Source organism: Ahaetulla prasina, chromosome 8 (genome assembly GCF_028640845.1).
Source record: "Ahaetulla prasina isolate Xishuangbanna chromosome 8, ASM2864084v1, whole genome shotgun sequence".
Classification (NCBI taxonomy): Eukaryota; Metazoa; Chordata; class Lepidosauria; order Squamata; family Colubridae; genus Ahaetulla; species Ahaetulla prasina.
In genome coordinates, this window is record NC_080546.1 from 77,899,462 (window position 1) to 77,919,451 (window position 19,990).

At 40.7% G+C, this 19,990-nt stretch overlaps 2 protein-coding genes across 6 annotated transcripts in view; one reads left to right on the plus strand and one right to left on the minus strand.

Annotated features, from left to right (window-relative positions):
- LOC131203468 (uncharacterized) overlaps nt 1–6,072 on the minus strand; it is a 46,769-nt gene extending 40,697 nt beyond the window's left edge. For all 3 annotated transcript variants that reach the window (XM_058193751.1, XM_058193750.1, XM_058193749.1), the window contains exon 1: nt 2,621–6,072. In XM_058193751.1, coding sequence (XP_058049734.1) covers nt 2,621–2,999 — 379 coding nt within the window. In that variant the 5' untranslated portion in view covers nt 3,000–6,072. The remainder of the gene's footprint in view (nt 1–2,620) is intronic.
- Nucleotides 1–19,990, plus strand: part of PPAT (phosphoribosyl pyrophosphate amidotransferase) — a 74,057-nt gene that overhangs the window by 44,603 nt on the left and 9,464 nt on the right. For all 3 annotated transcript variants that reach the window (XR_009156401.1, XM_058193755.1, XM_058193756.1), the window contains 5 exons: nt 6,079–6,145; nt 8,059–8,265; nt 16,265–16,377; nt 16,522–16,667; nt 18,772–18,844. Coding sequence is in view for 2 of the 3 variants with exons in the window: in XM_058193755.1 (XP_058049738.1) it covers nt 6,079–6,145; nt 8,059–8,265; nt 16,265–16,377; nt 16,522–16,667; nt 18,772–18,844 (606 nt within the window). In the remaining variant the exon portion in view is untranslated. The remainder of the gene's footprint in view (nt 1–6,078; nt 6,146–8,058; nt 8,266–16,264; nt 16,378–16,521; nt 16,668–18,771; nt 18,845–19,990) is intronic.

Sequence of the window (19,990 nt, forward strand, 5' to 3'; positions counted from 1 at the left end):
ACTTTACAACAGGGGTCTCCAACCTTGGTCCCTTTAAGACTTGTGGACTTCAACTCCCAGAGCTGGCTGAGGGACTCTGGGAGTTGAAGTCCAAAGGGACCAAGGTTGGAGACCCCTGCTTTACAAATACCATATTATTTATTCACTACATTTATTTGTTGTCCATTTCACTATCCAAAGCAATTTCTCTGCAGTTATTGAAAGTTTTTCTCCAATTAAGAAACACTTCGGCTAAATACTTAATCCCATGGCTGCATAATAGCTAGTTTTCCACTTCATGATAAACCGTAATAGTTTTTATTTATTCTATAAACCAACATTTTGTGAGATATGGCGAACCCAAACAGGGCCTCTAGTTTGCATAATAAAAGGAATTGTTTTCAGGCCAGACTAGTTAAACAAGGCTAATCAATTTCAGCATTAACACTTTCCCCACGGACTGATAATCTGTGAAACAATAGCTACTAAATTAATTGCATAAGCATTTGCACAGAATTCATTTTACTCGGCAGCCCTGGACTGCTTGTAGGAAACATCACATTTTGTGAGGCTTTCTATTTTCAAAACGTATGACAGATTCATGGATGGGATTGATTTGGTATGATTGCTGTTCTGTCAATGTTACTAAGATTGTACGTCTTCTACATCAATAGAAATACAGTACAATACAATAAAACCTGTCTAGTAAAAGAATGTGAAGACAAACAGATCATCATCATCTGATGGCTGATGGCTCCAGCTCATCCATCTGAAGGCTGTAAGAAAGAACTCCATTCTTAATAGTTTATGGACGATTGTTTTCAATTACTACATGGAAGTTGTTCCAAAGTGTGGGCAATGGATAGCCTTCATCTGCTCCTTTACCTCATTAAAGTGTGGCTTATTTTTACCACAGAGTTATTGACAAAGAGGGAGAAACCATGTCTGAAAACCATTTGAAAGTGCCATTACAGTACCGATTTTTTTGCAAATGCCACCTTTCCTTCTGTGTAGCAGTCTACTTCCTCAAACCGAGTCCTTCACTCCTTTATGTACCACTAGACACTACTTTAGGGAAATGGTGTGGGGAGGGAAACATGCTTTCGTTCACTTAGTTGCAAGCAATTAGATTCAACTCTTGGATTTGGATTAAGGGAAAAATTCCCTCTAGGAGCTGCTGTAACATAATATCTTTATTGAGAGATTTTAAGAATAATAGGTGGGAAGTATTCTTGGTACACTGCTATTTTTGCAGTAAACATCTTAGGCATAAAGTCCTTATAGAAAGGGGAAAGGTTTAGCTTTTCTTTGTGGATCTCAAAAAAAAATTTTTTTTGTAAATGTATGTTGGAATTGATAAATTGTGAAAACAACCAGAAAATCACCCCCAACCCTTCAGCCTCAAAACCTGGAGCAAGCAGCTAGACCATTTATCTAGACACAGAATTCAACTTGTGGGTTTTTCCTCTCTTTTGCTGCATTGTTTTGCATTATTTAAAGATAGTTATTTTTTTTAAAAATCCAGTGGTTTATGTTATTAATTTAAAACAGATTAATATGCATTGCAAGGTTTATGCAGACTTTTTTCTTTCTTGTTGTTACAATCAGATATTTAACAGAGAGTTCTCTAAAGAAAATGAAACATTTTCAATCACTTCCCTGATCATGTTTTAAAGAAAAAAAATTCTTCCTGTGATTATAAATTTATTCTTGAAAGCTTCATGGAATAATAATTTACACATGCTCTTATTTATTATCAAGAAATACTTCTGTCAAGTGGCTTGATTTGGTTTAGGGGTTGGTTGTTGTTGTTTTTTTTGCTTTCTCAAATAATATATTTTCCGATTTCCGGCAGGCAAGCAAAATACCTCACATACAAATATGCAAAACTCTTGTGAATATAGTTTTTAGAAGGTTGCCATCTCGGCAGTTGATTCACCATTTAAAAGAACTTCAGTGTGTTTTAAATGTTTACAATGTATATAGCCCCTTGGCAAGATAAGATAAATCTCTTGGAAAAACAAAATTTCAAAAAGAAGAACAACGTTTCCATCACTGCTAGCAGGTGATTTACATGTTTTGGTCCTTTTGCTTAAATTCTAGCAGGGCAATAAACACATCACTGGAAGTGACAGAAATTTATATATCTATATATATCCTTTCATCTTTAAATATATATGTATTGCTTGTGGCCCAGCTTGTGGCCCTTCAAACCTAGCAACACAACTATAAAACAGCACAAAAAAACGTTACAGATAAAGCAGCAATAAAACCAGCAGAAGTTTGCAGGCCTTTAAGTCTTTTTTCTTTTCTTTTTCTTTTTGTTTTGTTTTTCTCTAGAGGAATTCAGCTTAGGAAACTAGCTAGCTCCAGCAGCTGGTTTAACTTAAGTTTCTGTATTTATAGAAACATTCAGCAGCAGACACCCTCCTTCTCTCCCCCCTTCCCTTCCCCAACAGACACACAGATAAGGGAGCGCATTAAGTCAGTTTGTTCTACCAGCTGTGTCCATCTGCAGTGCCTTGCATGGGTCTGAGTTTTACAAGCCTTGTATGTATTTTAGATAACAACAACAAGAAGGGAAAAAAAAGAGAGAGAGAGAGAAAGAAAGAGAGAGAGCTTGGGGGTGGGTTGTTTTTACCTTCATTGTTCTCCTTGGTGGCATTTATGATGTCATTGGCTGAACACCTGCCGTTCTCCTCCTCTGTTAACTGGGTGACAGGTTTATGTTGCAATATGGCATCCAGCTCATGAAAGAACTTCATAGTCTTGGTAGCATCTCCTGAGTTGTGGGCATATTTAACTGTCCTATATTCATATTTCAGGTTTTTATACTTTGCCCGACACTGTTTCCAGTCTCTGCAGATCCCCAACTCCTGAAGCCTTTTAGCAATGTAAATAAATATCCCTTTATTCCGTAAGGTCCCATGGAGTTGCTTTCTGATATTTTTTTCTGACCAGACGCTTAGCAAGGCTTTAACCTCCTCCTCAGTCCAATGCCTTCCTGCTCCACTCTCCATGTTGAAAGTGACCTGGAAATGATTCACTATTTCTAGCCAAGATTGCGTTTCCTAGGAAACCAGACGGCTGATTGTCAGTAAGCTCCACAGAGATGAAAGGATCCAGTTTTACTGGCTCAAGCTGCCTGAGGGGAGTAACTTGAGGAACTGCCAAATAAGCAGGTTCCGTCTTAAGAAGCAGGAAAATAAAGCAGCTCGGGCAGAAATGACTGCAAAGCCTGTTAATCATTGGCACCCCCCCCCAAATAAGCTGTTTTCTGCTTTGCAATAATTAATACATAAATAAATTAATTAATTAAAAAAATGAAGCACAATTCCAGAGATGGAATGCATTCTGTAACCTTTGTTATGCAATGGGCTTTAAATATAATCTCTGCTCTTTAACGTACATGAGAGCTCTAAATAAGCTTCCCTCCATCTGGCCCCCTCCAGAGGCACTGGATCACAAGCCTGGCTGATGGCTGAGGATGATGGGAGCTGTTGTCCAATGTATATGTCAGCATATAAATCTGTGTCAGATTTATATTGTTCTGTTTGTTTCCTAGTACAATTGGATTGCTTATTAGTAACCTATGACTATCACTAAGTGTTGTATCTTATGATTACCTATCTCCTCCCACTCGTGACTATAACCATGTTGCTTGTATTTTTACGATTTATGTTGTTCTGTTTGTTTCCCAGTATCATTTGGTTGCTTATTAGTAACCCATGACTATCACCAAGTATTGTATCTTATTATTCTTGATGGATGCATTTTATTTTTCTTTATGTACACTGAGAGCATATGAACCAAAGACAAATTCCTTGTGTGTCCAATCACACTTGGCCAATAAAGAATTCTATTCTAGTCTACTCTATTCTACTCTACTCTGTTCTGTTCTGTCCTATTCTATTCTATTCTTGTGTGTGTATACACACACACACACACACAACTATAGGCTATGATTTTGTTTGGAATGAAAATATTTGCCCCTTGATTCCCTTCAGATTCGCTAGCAAATAATGCCTTCAGTTTTGTAGCATATTTGTTTGTTCCCATGGTTTAGAATCCCTTTCAAAACTGTAAATCATAATTTCACACATACACATACTTACCCTTCTCCCAAATGCTTGGTTTGCATTCACAGAGCCTTTTGTAATTCTTAACTAATGGAGTCCCTGTCATTTGAATTCTGAACAAATTCAATGATGTTCAGTAATAGTTCCACTTCAATAGTCTTCTGAGTGAATCAAGTATAATGTGCTAAAAGCAAACCAAGGAAATTAAGTTCAGGTTTGTGTCGAAAACACGTCTATATATATATATATATTTATATTGTCTAGAGCAAATCCATGACATCCTTTACAAATGCAAGATTCATCTTAATAGAAAATGAGATAACACACTGCAGTACAAATTTAGTTGGTTTGCAAATTATTTCAATTAAGTTTTCATTTTCTGTTTTATATATTCAAATCAAACATTTCATTGAAATATTTATTTGAATATAGAAGATATTTTGGAAAGAATCATATATATTCTGTAGATATATTTCTTCTATATAAATGTTTCTTTTTAAGTGTCTCCCCTCCCCCCCCAAATCTGGGTTCTGCAACTATCTCAGGTATTGAGGTCCCCCTGAGTAATGCCATACTTGCCCTCAAAGGACCCTTGGTATTCCATAATACTTGGAAGATGTTGCCATGGCAGCTAAATAACTAGCCTACAGGTTCGTATTACAGAAGAATTCTAAGAAGGAAAAGGGGAAACAAAATGTCTTTTTTTATTTCCCCCCACTAAAGATTCTTTAATCTAGGTTTTTTGATGGGATGCTTCTGAGCCTGGCATCCCAGCAAACCTGAGGTTCTTCAAATATAATGGGAACTACGGCAGTGCTTAATGGAATTCTGGGAATTATGGTCCAACGTGATATGGAAGGCATCAAACTGGGAAATGGTGCTGTAAGCACTCTTATGTATTATTGCAAGCCATACATCTAATATAATAGAGTAAGCGACTTCTGGGGGCGGGGGGGAAATGGCAACTGAAGACTGACTCTACTAAAAGCAGAGTCAATGAGGTTACCCAGAAGTGCTCCAGACGGTTGCTTCTCATGAGAATACTTGCAAGACAGCAGTCTCCAGAATTAGAGCTTTGCGACACAAGGGAATAATCTTTTTGCACAAACCACGATCCAAATAAAATAAAATTGGGTACACATACTTTCTTCTCAAATCACTTTCAGAAAATTGGTGTTAAATTTTTAGGTTTTAGGAATCTTTTAGAGCAACAAATTTAAAAACAGTGGTTGAGTTTCTTTCAAACCTTAATAAAAGTAGTTTTATTTATAAGTACTTAATAAAAGTAGAAATGCAATTTTTAAGGATGTTTTTAAAAAACAAAAATTTTATTTGTGGGGGATAAGTGGCAAAAAAGTAATTAGAAGCTTGATTTTGGGAAGTTATATCTCCAGATGGTTTTGGAATTAATAAGGTTTTGGAATTAATTATAAGAATCCTTCCCATGAGAAAATGCTTTTGTTTTTAGTAATGACGCTAGATGTTCAGAACTTGGGATTCTGGAATATTTTTTCTTCTCAGGAAAACCTATCCTTGTCTAATAACTATGAGGTCTGCAGAAACAAAGTTAAAGGGTTTGTGTGGACCAAGATCATATAATCAGCATTAGAACTTCTTTTTCTTCCTCGCATATTCTTGCAGGTACAGGATCCGCTTTTAAGATCCTTGAACACCACTTTCACAATTCAGCATTAGAAGTTACCAGGAAAAATGATCTCCCCAATTAAATATTGCAGTGTGAGAACTTTTCTTCAAAATTTCAATCAACCGTCTTTTTTCCCAGAATGTTTCTTTCCATCTCCCCATACCCACAATTGTTTTTATTTATTGTTCTTCTTCATGTGTGGTTTTTGCATTAGGAGGAAGAGTTATTTTCTTATAGTTTAGAAAACTTTTTGCAGATCTTGGGGTCTTCACAACACCTGTAAAAATCCCTCAACCATGAATGGCATCTTTTGGGTGATATAAAGATCCAGTCTCAGAAATACAGATTTCTTATGTACTCTTCCTTTTCTCATAGAGGCCAAGAGAGTGCGGGAATTGTGACAAGTGATGGAGAATCAGCCCATTCTTTCAAAGTGCACAAGGTAATATTATCTGGCATTCCTGAGGAGGGAAGGGAGGAGAAGATGATTTAGATGATGTTGATGAGCCATTAAACTGGTGTTAACTTTAGCTGCCTCATAAATAGGAGCTCCTGTAGAAGAAGCTGTGCCCAGCCTAGTCCTTCGGGGTAAATGAAGAAGATGTGGAGATTACTCTAATTTGTTCTCTTACTTTAAATATGAATGTGGGAAGAACTCAAGATCTCCCTCCCTCCCTCTCCCTTTCTCTCTCTCCCTTTCTCTCTCTCCCTCTCTCTCTCTCTCTCTCTCCCACTCTCTCTCTCTCTCTCCCTCCCTCTCTCTCCCTCTCCCTCCCTCCTTCCCTCCCCTCTCTCTCTCCCTCCCTCTTTCCCTCATATCTCCCTCTCTCCCTCCCTCTTTCTCTCCCTCTTCTTCCCTCTCTCCCTCCATCTCTCTCTCCCTCTATCTCCCTCTCTCCCTCCCTCTATCTCCCTCTCCCTCCTTCTTTCCCTCCCTCTCTCTCCTTCTCTCTCTCCCTCCCTCTCTCTCCCTCTCTCCCGCCCTCTCTCTCCCTCTCTCTCATTATTTTGAGAAGAAAGCACATTTACACTGTTATACAAGCTGTATACTCAGTACTTTACTTTGCAGCCAACTGTCATTTCTTCAGTGTTGTCACATGAAAAGATATACTTAAATATTTACAAAATGTGAGGGGGTCTACTCCTCTGATACTCTGTGTGTGTGTGTGTGTGTGTGTGTGTATATATATATATATATATGTTTTCTGAGGTTTTTGCGGGTGTTTGTATGTAGATCTTTGGTTATTCGGGTTTTCTCCCGTAAAATTTTACGCGGGAGAAAACCCGAATAACCAAAGATCTACATATATATATATATGTGTATATATATATATATATATGTATATATATATGTATGTAAATATGTATCAGTGATGTAAATAAGACTGTGCAGGATTTTGACACTCAAATTTGTAATTTATAACTCATAAATCTAACCATCAAATTTTTATAAAGAGCATTATAAAGTAATGAATGTAACTTTATCATAAGAGGAAGGTGAAAAAATATTTAGAAAATGATAACCTAGTAGTATTTGCATGTGTTGTAAATTGATTTAATGGATTTAGTTAAGGGATGTCTTAATCACCTCCCTGGTGGATTACACGCCCTGGGGCTGCCCTTGAAACCATCTGGAAGCTACAACTGAATAGCTTCAGAATACAGTGGCATGGATTGGTTGCATTGTGGTTCACTTGAGTAAACCAGGGCTACATTGACTTCCAGTTGCTTTCCCAGTGCAATTCGAGGTGCTGGTTAAACCACCAAATGGCAAAGGTCTAGGTTACTTGCAGGCAGTCTCCCCCATCATACTAAGCTAGGCAGGGTTAGTGGGCTCCAGGTGTCCTTCCTTAAATGTTGCCATCTGATAGGTCTTGGGAGGCAAGCTCTTTGGAACTTTGTCCTACCTTAAATCCGAGGGGTTCCTACCCTTTTATTCCTCCATAGGGCTACAAAGACCTGCCTTTTCATCCAACCATTGGGCTAGGATGCGGGTTGAGCTGGGCAGATATTTGATGTGGTGCCTGGGGAGGGAGGGAGGGTGCTTTTGCTTTTAACCATGGTTTTTTGGATTGTTGTGTTGTCTAGATCAGGGGTCTCCAACCTTGGCAACTTTAAGACTTGTGGACGTCAACTCCCAGAATTCCTCAGTCTTAAAGTTGCCAAGGTTGGAGACCCCTGGTCTAGACTCATTGTATGAGACAGGCAGTCACATAAGTTTTGTAAATAAATGTCAATTAAGTTGAGCTTTTTCTTCTGAATTAGCTCATTAGTTTTACCTTGCTGTCTGCTGTAAGCAATACTAGAAACTCCGTTTTAGTTCATCCATCCCATTTCCTTTTTTTTTCCCCGCAGGGAATGGGTCTTGTGAATCACGTATTCAGCGAAGATAGTCTGAAGAAGCTCTACGTTTCAAATCTTGGAATCGGCCATACAAGATACTCTACCTCTGGGGTGTCTGTCCTTGATAATTGTCAACCGTTCGTGGTGGAAACTTTGCACGGGAAGATTGCGGTTGCCCACAATGGAGAGCTAACGAATGCAATGCGACTGAGGAGAAAGGTAGGGATCTGGCTTTGAAACAGAGATGAGCACCGCCCCCTAGAGTCGGGAACAACAAGCACGCATGTATGAGGGGAACCTTTACTTTTACCTTTACCACACACAATGTAGATCTGATAATTGATTGTTTTGAGTGCAGTTGTTATGTCCTCCTCGCCTCCGTCCGAACGATGGCTTAATTAGCCGGCTCTTATCAGCTCTGGCAGCAAAAGAGCCAGCATCTGCCAAGAGCCCTTGTTGGCTGCCAAGACACTGGTGAGTCACAACCTTCAGCTCTAGTCAATCCGTGAATTTGCCTGATACAAAGAGACACACCAGCTCTTGCTGCCTTTTATATCCTGTGGGGTGTGGCTCCATGACTCAGCACTTCCTAGGCCTGCCCCTCCCCTGCTTCTGTTGTTCTCTTCTCTCCTGCCTACAAAACCTGGGATTGAGCCAAGCCTGATTGTCAGCTGGGTCTGCAGGTGTGGCCTGCGGGGGGAAGAGTCAGGAGAAGGAGGCCTCGTTATCTCTTTCGCTTGGCCTGCTTCTGGCTCCTGGAGCTGATCCAGGGAGGCCGGTGCTTCCGAGGTAAGTCCTGATGGTCCTTCCCCCTCACTGTCCAAGTCACTTTCTGGCAGCAGGCCCGGCTCCGAGTCACTTTCGGGCATGGGGCCAGGTTCGGGGGCGGGAGCCACAACAGCAGTTCAGTTCACTATCCTATCTACAGTTGTGAATGAAATTGCCAAAGAAGTAAATCACTTCTGGAAATTTACTTTATGCAGCTTCTGTCTATGACTGAGAAGACGTACATTTAACACCCCATTGGTAGAAATTAAGAGAATTTGCATACAATGTGGTGACTATTAATCAACCATGGCTATTCTTCCATAATTGGTACATAACTAGCATCAGCCTGAATCAATCCACTGCAGAGTGAAGATTTCTTCATTGGTTTGTTCTGAATTGGGTGGCCTATCAATGCCACTTAAAAATAAATAGATAAGGTTAGATATCATTATTTACGATGCAGATCCAGTCTAGGGCTGGGAGAAACTGCCTAACACAAAATCACCAATTTGACTCCCATACCTAAGGAGACCCTCAAACCTGATTATCTCTGTCTTAGTCCAGTGCCTCAATTGCTGCACTACACTAATTAAGACAGTGATATTTAATTTAAAATGAGAAATCTTCGTCTTACAGACTCACGAGGGTTTTTTTGTAGACATTCTGTGAATGGGAAATGTGGAATAGAAAATCTATTTGATCCTATCTTCTATCTTTTGATCCAAGGTTTTTTTTTTCCTTGTTCCATTCAAGCACACTGATTTATTTCGGTCAATTGCATTAGGATAGAACAGAACAGCAATAGAAATAGCAATAGCAGAAGTGTGTTTAGATGCAAAAAGAACTTTTCTCCAATACAGAAGCTCTCAGTGTACATGCAAAACAATGAAATAATAACAACAAGAAGAAGAAGAAGCTTGAGCTGACAACTGGTATAAGAAAGCACTGCATGGACAGTTCCTTGAAAAGATCCAAGGAAAAGTAGATAAGGAAAAGACCTGGTCATGGTTGACCAACGGAACATTGAAGAAAGAAACAGAAGGCCTAATTCTTGCGGCCCAAGAACAAGCCATTAGAACAAACGTAATCAAAGCCAGAATAGAAAAATCTGCTGATGATCCCAAATTCATACTCTGCAAAGAAGCAGATGAAACCATTGATCACATACTGAGCTGTTATAAGACAATAGCTCAGACCGACTACAAACAACGTCACAACATAGTCGCTCAGACAGCCCACTGAAACTTGTGTCATAACTACCATCTGCCTGTAGCAAAGAACTGGTGGGATCATAAGCCTGAAAAAGTGATTGAAAATGAGCATGCAAAACTACTGTGGGATTTCCGAATACAGATGATAAAGTTTTGGAACACAATACCCCGGATATCACGATTGTGGAAAAGAAAAAAGTGTGGATAGTCGACATTGCTATACCTGTTGACAGCAGAATTGATGAGAAACAACTTGAAAAAGTCACCAGGTATCAAGATTTGAGAATCGAATTGCAGAGACTCTGGCATAAACCAGTGCAGGTGGTTCCAGTGGTACTCGGCACACTGGGAGCTGTGCCTAAAGACCTAGGCAAGCACTTAAAAGCAATTGGTGCTGACAAGATCACCATTGGTCAGCTGCAGAAGGCCACCTTACTGGGATCTGCTCGCATAATCCGCCGATACATCACGCAGTCCTAAACGCTTGGGAAGTGTTCGACTAGTGATCTGTGATACGAAATCCAGCATAGTTATATCGTTTGCTGTATATACCGTCATATAATAATAATAATAATAATAATAATAATAATAATAATAATAATAATAATAATAATAATAATAATAATAATAATAATAATTAGGACCTCTGGTGGCTCAGACTGGTAAGACAGTCTGTTATTAACAGCAGCTGCTTGCAATTACTGCAGGTTCAAGTCCCACCAGGCCCAAGGTTGACTCAGCCTTCCATCCTTTATAAGGTAGGTAAAATGAGGACCCAGATTGTTGGGGGCAATAAAGTTGACTTTGTATATAATATACAAATGGATGAAGACTATTGCTTGACATAGTGTAAGCCGCCCTGAGTCTTCGGAGAAGGGCGGGATATAAATGCAAATAAAAAAAAAAAGTAGTAGTAGTAGTAGTAGTAATAATAATAATAATAATAATAATAATAATAATAATAATAATAATAATAATAATAATAATAATAATAATAATAATAATAATAATAATAATACAAATAAGAGAGGTAGTGAAGAAAATAAGGATGATGATGATGATCCATACAACATGGGTAAATGTACATAAACATTAGATAGTACTGTGAGAATTAGGTATTCAGCAGAGTGATGATATGAGGGGAAAAACTTTCCCTGTGTCTAGTTACCCTATGTCAGTGATGGTTAACCCTTTTCTCGTTGTGTGCCAAAAGCATGCACGTGTGCCGGCACCCATAATGCAATGCATGCACACGTGACCCCCCCCACCGGCCCCCATTATTGGCCTTGCAGGCCTTCTGGGCCCAAAAACAGGCCATGGGAAGTGGGAGCACCCCCTGTGCCCCAATTTGGGCCTAGCAGTCCTCCCTGCAGCCTCCTGGGCCCAAAAACAGGCTGTGGGGGGGGCATGACCCCACCCCCCTGTGCATGCGCACGCATCTCCTGCATGCGTCCCGCCCTCTGAACATCCCAAAAATCAGCTGGCCAGTGGGAAGCACACGTGCATGTGCAGTGGAGCTGAGCTGGGTGACGGCTCGCATGCCCTCAGTGAGGTCTCTGCATGTCAGCTGTGGCACGCATGCCATGGGTTCACCATCACGGTCCTATGTTGTTGTCCTTAGGGGAGGAGTTGAAGTAGTTTATGTCCAGGATGTGATCTCTGACCCGTGTAATATACAGGTCTTCTACGGAAGTCAGGCTGGTTACAATTGTTCTTTTTGCAGTCCTAACTATCGATTGGAATTTGTACCTGTCCTGTTTGGTTACTGTACCAAACTGAACAGTTAGAGGAATACATAATGACAGACTTAATAATTACTCTGTAAAACTGTATAACTCTTGGGGCAGACTGAACTTCCTTGCACCCTATGACTATCATTAAGCGTTGTACCTTAGAATTCTTGATGAAGGTATCTTTTCTTTTATGTACACTGAAAGCATATGCATCAAGACAAATTCCTTGTGTGTCCAATCACACTTGGCCAATAAAAAATTCTGTTCTGTTCTATTCTATTCTATTCTATTCTATTCTATTCTATTCTATTCTATTCTATTCTATTCTATTCTATTCTATTCTATTCTATTCTATTGTAATGCAGGAAGAACATTCTTTCTTGGGTATTTTTAATGATGGTTCTAATGTTAAATGTCTGTTTCAAACCCTGGGAGATTATAGAACCCAAAAACGTGAAGTATTCTACTGCTGATACTGTGCTGTTAAATATAGCAAGGGGTGGTGAAATAGAAGGGCTCCTCCTAAAATCCATTCTTATCTCTACAGTTTTAAGCGTGTTCAACACCAGATTGTTACAGCTGCATCACGGTGTAGTTGTTCAACCTCCTGTCTATATGTGGATTTATCACTCTCTTGAATGAGATCAATGATTATTGTATCATCTGCAAACTTCAGTGCTTTTAACAGAGGGGTCCCTAAACGTGCAGTCATTGGTATATAGAATAGCAATGGAGAGAGCACACAGCCCTGAGGGGGTGCCTGTGCTAATTGCCTGGGTATTAGATGTAATTTTCTCTAGCTGCACCTGTTACTTCCTATCTGCCAAAAAGTTGATAATCCACCTACAAGTATGGACAGGCACAGCTAGCTGAATCAGTTCAGAGTGAAGAATTTCTGGAATGATGGTATTGAATGCTGAGCTGAAGTCTACAACAAGGACCCATGCGTAGGTCCCCAAGGATTCAAAATGTTGCAAGTGCATGTTTATAGGATCATCTGCCAATATATTTGCTCGGTAAGGCAAACCACAGGGAGTCTAACAGATCTGTGATGATTTCCAGGTTGTTATTAGTTGTGAAGTTGTGTCCAAACCCATTGCAACCCCATGGACAAGTTTCCTCCAGGCCTTCCTGTCCTCTAACATCTCCCAGAGACCATTTAAGCTCCCGCCGACTGCTTCAGTGACTCCATCCAGCCACCTCATTCTCTGCCGTCCCTTTCTTCTTTTTCCCTCAATCTTTCCCAGCATTAGGCTCTTCTCCAGTGAGTCCTTCCTTCTCATTAGGTGGCCAAAGTATTTGAGTTTCATCTTCAGGATCTGGCCTTCTAAAGAGCAGTCAGGGTTGATCTCCTCTAGGACTGACTGGTTTGATTGCCTTGCAGTCCAAGGGACTCGCAGTTAGTACTAACTTCTCCAAGGTCTTTATAATTACAAATGTCAGAGCAGCCAGTCACTTAGCTTACTGATGGAGGGTTTCTTAGGAACCGAGATAATAATAGGACATTTGAAGCAAGAAGGGACATGACACATCTCCAGTGACTTATTAATGTTGTAGATGAATATGGGGGCTGTTGTTCAACACGGGCTTTCAAGCAAGGAGTTACTCCACCTGGGCCTGGTGATGAGGAGATTTGGTGTAGGAGATTTGGCTGCCGTTGTATGCATCTGTATTTTATATGTATCTGAGATGGGGAAGGTAGCGATAGATTACACTGACATCCTCTCGAACCTACAGTGGAACATATTCAGGAACATATGCCAGCTGCCAATTCTCTTCAGTAAAGGAAGGGAGATCCCTTACAATGAAGTTCTTCAGGCTTCTCCTCACAGTTGCTGGTTCAATAGCTGAGAACTGGTTTCTCAGTTTTTCGGAGGGTCTATGACAATTCGCCATGGCTAACTCTCCATGGCCAATTCACTGCAGGACAACTCGCCGCAGGATAAGAGTTACACTAATCTTAAAGAAAGGGTGGGACACAATCATTAAAGAAAGGCTGCAAAAGGGGGGACAGAATGCAATGTGAATGGCAAAAATGAAAAACCATTTTTATTTATTTTAAATAATTAAATAGAATTGTTAAATTATCCCGCAACAAGTTGTCTTGCAGTGAGTCGGCTGTGGCAAGTTGTCTTGCATCGAGCTGCCCGTGGTGAATTGACTGAAGTGAATTTGCCACAATGAGTTGGTTGTAGCAAGTTGTCCCATTCTCCTTTTCAGAGTAGATTCTCTTTGCCACTCTGATCTCCCTTGTTAATACGTTCCTGGCCTGATTGTACAAAATCCTGTCTCCTTTCTTGTGTCTGCCTCCTCTTTGGCACGACGTAGCTGCTTAAACATAGCTGTGAACCAAGGCTTGTTATTATTATATATACTCAAGCTTTTGGTAGGCGCACACATGTCCTCACAGAAGCTAAGTCGTTTGTCACAGTATCAGTGAATTTATCCAAGCCCTCTGCAACAGCTTCAAAAACACTTCAGTCTGCATACTTAAAGCAAGCCTGTAGCTCTAACTCTGCTTCCTCAGTGCAAGACTTTGCTGTTTTGGCCAAAGGCTTTGCAGTTTTAACTTTCTGCCTATAGGGAGGGAGGAGATGGATCATACAAATGATCAGAGAGAAAGCAGCAAGCACCTTTTAATGTGGTGCAGCAATGATCCAATACGCCTGTTGCCTCTAGTCAGACAGCTGACATGCTGAGTGTATCTGGGCAGCTCAAGTTGCTTACCCATTCTCTGAAAATTGGAAGACCATACAGACTCCTTTCTTTTGTTAAAGTTGCCAAAACCTTCTGTGTTGTTTCCCCAGTAATGCAGGCTTCACGTTCAAAATGTTTTAAGTTGGTAACAATCAATGTAACCGTAACATCAACTTTTTGCATCACTTTTGTATGCTGAATAAAAAGTTTACCATCCGCACAGAGTGCTAAATTATTTTTATTTAATCAAATTTTTATACCGCCCTATCTCCCGAAGGACTCAGGGCGGTTTACAGCCAGATAAAAATAACAGAAATCATACACAATAAAAACTAATTAAAAAACTTATTTAAATAGGCCAAAATGTAAAATTACAATTAAGATGATAAAACCCCATTACCTAAAAATTAACAACTAACCCCAGTTAAAATTAATTACATGGTCATCTGGATTCATTTAGCTGTCCCCATTGGCACTCTTGTTGTAAGTTGATAAGTAAGCTCCCGTTACTTGCCCCAGCTTCTGCCAACCTAGCAGTTCGAAAGCACATAAAAAAGACAAGTAGAAAAATAGGGACCACCTTTGGCGGGAAATTAACAGCGTTCCATACGCTTGTGGGGGAGGCCCCACGGGCCATTTCTAAGCACACACACCCCGGCTGGATCCTGCCCACGGGCCTTGAGTTTGACACCCCTGATATAGGTGGATAGGCAACCTAGCTTCTTCCCAATGCTGTCCCTGAAATTGGAGGTAGCTGTCGTGTCCCACTCCTCCGCTGACGGCCGGGTCAGGGAAATCCGAATCAGGCGTGCCTCTGCAGCTCTGCCAAAGTCCTAGCAAAGTCCTCAGGGCAGGCAGGAGACCAGAAAGTGACTTCAGCAAGATATGTTAGACTTTGCCTGACTCAGAGACTGCCAGAAAGCAGATCCTTTATATAGGCCATGGGGTATGGCTCCATGACTCAGCACATATCCAGGCCTGCCCCTCCCTTCCTTCTGACGCCGCCGCCTATCAATTCTTCTGAAGCGAGGGTCACTCCAGTCGGCAGCTGTTGGTAATAAACCTCCCTCAGGCTCACATGCTGTGGGGGAGGGGGAGGGGTCTAGTTGCTCCGTTTGCCTGGGCATGGAGCCAGGGCTGGGGCCGGGAGGTGCCCCCTCCTCCTCAGCCTGTCTGGGCATGGAGCCAGGGCTGGGGCCGGGAGGCATACTAGGACATTCTTCAGCGTTCGGAAGCAGATAAGAAGACCCCGGCTGCTGTGAGAGCGGGCAAGACACAACAGTAGCAAACCAACACAAGTAATCCTTGAGTTACAACAGTTCATTTAGTGACTGCTCAAAGTTATGATGACACTGAAAAAAGGGACTTAACGACCATTGCAGCCACCATTCAAAGTCACGTGATCAACATTTAGACACTTGACAATTGGTTTCATATTTATGACAGTTGCAGTGTCCCAGGGTCACATGATCCCCTTTGGTGACCTTCTGACGGGCAAAGGCAACAGGGAAGCCAGATTTCACTTTAATCTGTGAAATTTAGTCATGCCGACCACATGACCACAGAGACGTCTTCGGACAGCGCTGGTTCTTCGGCTTTGAAATGGAGATGAGCACTGTCTCCTGAGTCGGGAACAACTAGCACATATGTGCGAGGGGAACCTTTAATGTTACCATTTATTGGAACTCTGCCAACTTCACACACACACACACACACACACACACACACACACACATATGGAGGGAAGGAGAGAAAGCGAGAGAGCGCTCTTTAATTATCTATAATAATCCTTTGTCTTTTGTTATGCAGCTAATGCGTCATGGAGTGGGACTGTCTACCAGTTCTGATAGCGAACTGATCACTCAACTGTTGGCATTCACCCCTCCTTTAGAGCAAGACGATACACCAGACTGGGTGGCAAGGTAAATCATGGGCCTCATGAGAAAATTATGAGAATTAAAATCAATAAAAGAGACCTCCATTTACGCAAGGCCAACCCACCCCCACCCCCCCATTGTTGGAATTCTTGTAATTAGAAGTGTATTAAACAAGTTTTTCTATTTCAGGATTAAAAATTTGATGAATGAAACACCCACTTCATATTCACTTCTGATGATGCATAAAGACATTATTTATGCGGTTCGTGATCCCTATGGGAACCGTCCTCTCTGTATTGGCCGCCTTGTTCCAGTAGGTGATATCAATGGAAAAGGTATGGTTTCCCTATGTGTAATACACTCAGGGGTGGGCTCCTGGGGGTTCGGCAGGGTTCGGATGATCCTCTAGCCAAGGATCACCGGGGTTCGACAAACCCCCAAATGCCACCCCTAGCTGGCTACACCCGCCCCGCCCTGCCCAGGAGTCTCCATGTGGCCCGTATATCATTCCAGATAAGTGCAGGGGCCACGCAGAGGGTCTGGGAGGGCAAAAAACGGGCCTACTAGAGGTTCTGGAAGTCTGGAAACAGGCCTGTTTAGGGCCTCCGGATCCCAGGGGAAGTGTCATGTCCCACTCCTCCGCTGACGACTGGGTCAGGGAAATCCGAATCAGGCGTGCCTCTGCAGCTCTGCCAAAGTCCTAGCAAAGTTCTCAAGGCAGGCAGGAGACCAGAAAGTGATTTCAGCAAGATAAGGTAGACTTTGCCTGACTCAGAGAATGCCAGAAAGCAGATCCTTTATATAGGCCATGGGGTGTGGCTCCATGACTCAGCACTTATCCCGGCCTGCCCCTCCCTTCCTTCTGTTGACGCCGCTTATCAATTCTCCTGAAGCGAGGGTCACTCCAGTCTGCAGTTGGTAATTGACCTTCCTCAGGCTCACATGCTGTGGGGGAGGGGGAGGGGTCTAGTTGCTCCGTTTGCCTGGGCATGGAGCCAGGGCTGGAGGCACTTCTTCTTCCTCAGCCTGTCTGGGCATGGAGCCAGGGCTGGGGCCGAGAGGCATGCTAGGACATTCCTCAGCGTTCGGAAGCAGATAAGAAGGCCCCGGCTGCGGGGAAAGCGGACGAGGCACAATAGGAAGCTGTTTTCGCCCTCCCAGAGGCTTGAAAGCCTCCAGAGCCTGGGGAGGGTGAAAAATGCCCCCCCCAGCCGTGGTGCAAGCAGCCAACTAGGCCATGCCCACCATAGCCATGCCCACCCAGCAAGGAGGCAACGAACCCAGTGGTGGGATTCAGCCACTTCGCACCACTTTGGGAGAACTGGTTGTTAACTTTCTGAGCAGTTTGGTGAACTGGTTGTTGGAAGAAATCATTAGGGCAGAGAACTGGTGGTTAAATTATTTGAATCCCAACACTGAACGAACCCATTGCTAAAGGATATGAAGCCCACCCCTGAATACACTCCTTTGAGAACTGCAGTTGAAAGTACGTTATTTAAAAAATACTCAAATTCTTCTTTTTTTTTTATCAGTGATTAAGGGAAGGTCACCTATCTTTAAGTTTCTGACCTATTCTCCAGGGAACGTAACCTGCACTTATGTGCTATATTAAACTAAATTGTAAAGTAAAACATATGCAGTGGGTATGTTTATGATTAGTCTGTGACATCTGTAATATTTGAAAATAAATGTTTTTGGTAATCATGATAGAAAATAAGAACATGTTCAAATGTACCCATGTAAATTTTCATTTAAATACATTAATCGGTTTCCAGAAACATTTTTAGAATTATTTGAACTAGATTTAAATTTTGGAAAAGAACCTTTAGCATCTAGACTAACTAATGTGACGTTAGTTATTTTCACACTTTTCACTGTATATTTGCTGTAGAGAGATAAATTTTTCATACTGCTATCACAGCTAAGCATAAATAATGTATTTTGTTAATGAACAGGGAATTTGTTGTGTTTTGGAAAATTCCAGTGTACTTATTACATCCTGCAAATGTCTATTTTTTATTTATTTATTTATTTACATTTATATCCCGCCCTTCTCCGAAGACTCAGGGCGGCTTACAGTGTGTAAGGCAATAGTCTCATTCTATTTGTATATTTACAAAGTCAACTTATTGCCCCCCCAACAATCTGGGTCCTCATTTTACCTACCTTATAAAGGATGGAAGGCTGATTCAACCTTGGACCTGGTGGGACTAGAACCTGCAGTAATTGCAGACAGCTGTGTTTTAATAACAGGCTTCTTACAGCCTGAGCCACACCGCCTGTTGCCTGTTTAAGTAGGCCTCTTCAGCCTTCTTCAGTGTTATTGTAGAAAACAGCAGTTGCAGCCACAGCAAATGTAGTATGTAAAGTTAAACAGACACAAATGAGGTTCTTAGAATTGTTAAGTCATTTTTTAAATTATTGTTGAATCTATTACAGGGAAAAATAATGCTGCAACTGAAGGCTGGGTAGTATCTTCAGAATCCTGCAGCTTTTTATCTATTGGTGCAGAGTAAGTTCATAATTCATTTATTTAAAAGCAATCTAAAGCAAATCAATAATTTCTTCATTGTTTAAGCAAGAACTGGGTACTGCATCTACCATATTGGAGTACAGCAGTATTTAGTATTAAAACAATAAAGCGTTTGACCTGAAAGTCAATATTGCATTGAATCATTTTACAATGTTGGGATCTGGGTACTTCTTAAAACACGCGTATCAAAACTCGCTGCATCACATTGACACCACGTGACATATCACAACAGTTTTTGCCTCTGCCAAGTTGGGGTAGACGTAACCTGTGCGTGACACATCCAGCCTGCGGACCGCCAGTTTGACGCTCCTGTCTTAAAAGATAAATAATATGTGAAAACTAATTATGAATAAACTATTAAGCTCTAAATATCGTGCTTTTGTTTATGCATATAGAATAAGAAAATAATTTATTTGTTCTTGAAATTGACTGCTTCATTTGCATGCTCAAAGAAAAAAAATATATATTTTTTCTTTTTAACTCATTCCGTTTTTCACTTTCAAGGAAGAAGTAAGTTCTTTTAGAAGTCGAGAAGATAATTTTTTAAAAAAAACTGCCTTCCCGTTATAAGGAGGTATAAATTGAATAAATAATAAATGCAGAATAATGATCAAAGATATCTGACAAAATCCACACATGGTTGGAAAAAATGATAAAAAAGCACATAGACTTTAAACCAGAGGTTTTTTCATTGGGGATTATACCTGAAACATACAATAGAAAATTGAGATACTTGATAGTGAATGTAGTAACAGCGGCTAGAATTGTGTTTGCTAAAAATTGGAAAAATGAGAAAATACCAACGCAAGATGAAGTTATTAAGAAAATAATGGAATGTGCTGAAATGAGCAAATTGACATTTGAAATTAGAGAACAAGAAGATAAACAATATTATAAGATATGGGACTTATTTTATCAATGGTTAGATAAAAAAATATGGTAATGAAGTTTGGTAGAGACTTTTATAATACAAGAACTTTAGAATTATATAAAATATAACAAAAAGATGTATTATTATTGGACTGATTCAGGATGATGAAATGAATGGTACAATATAAATTAATCTAAATTTTAGAATATTTTGTATGAAGAAGAAACAGCCATAGTCAAATAAATGATTAACTT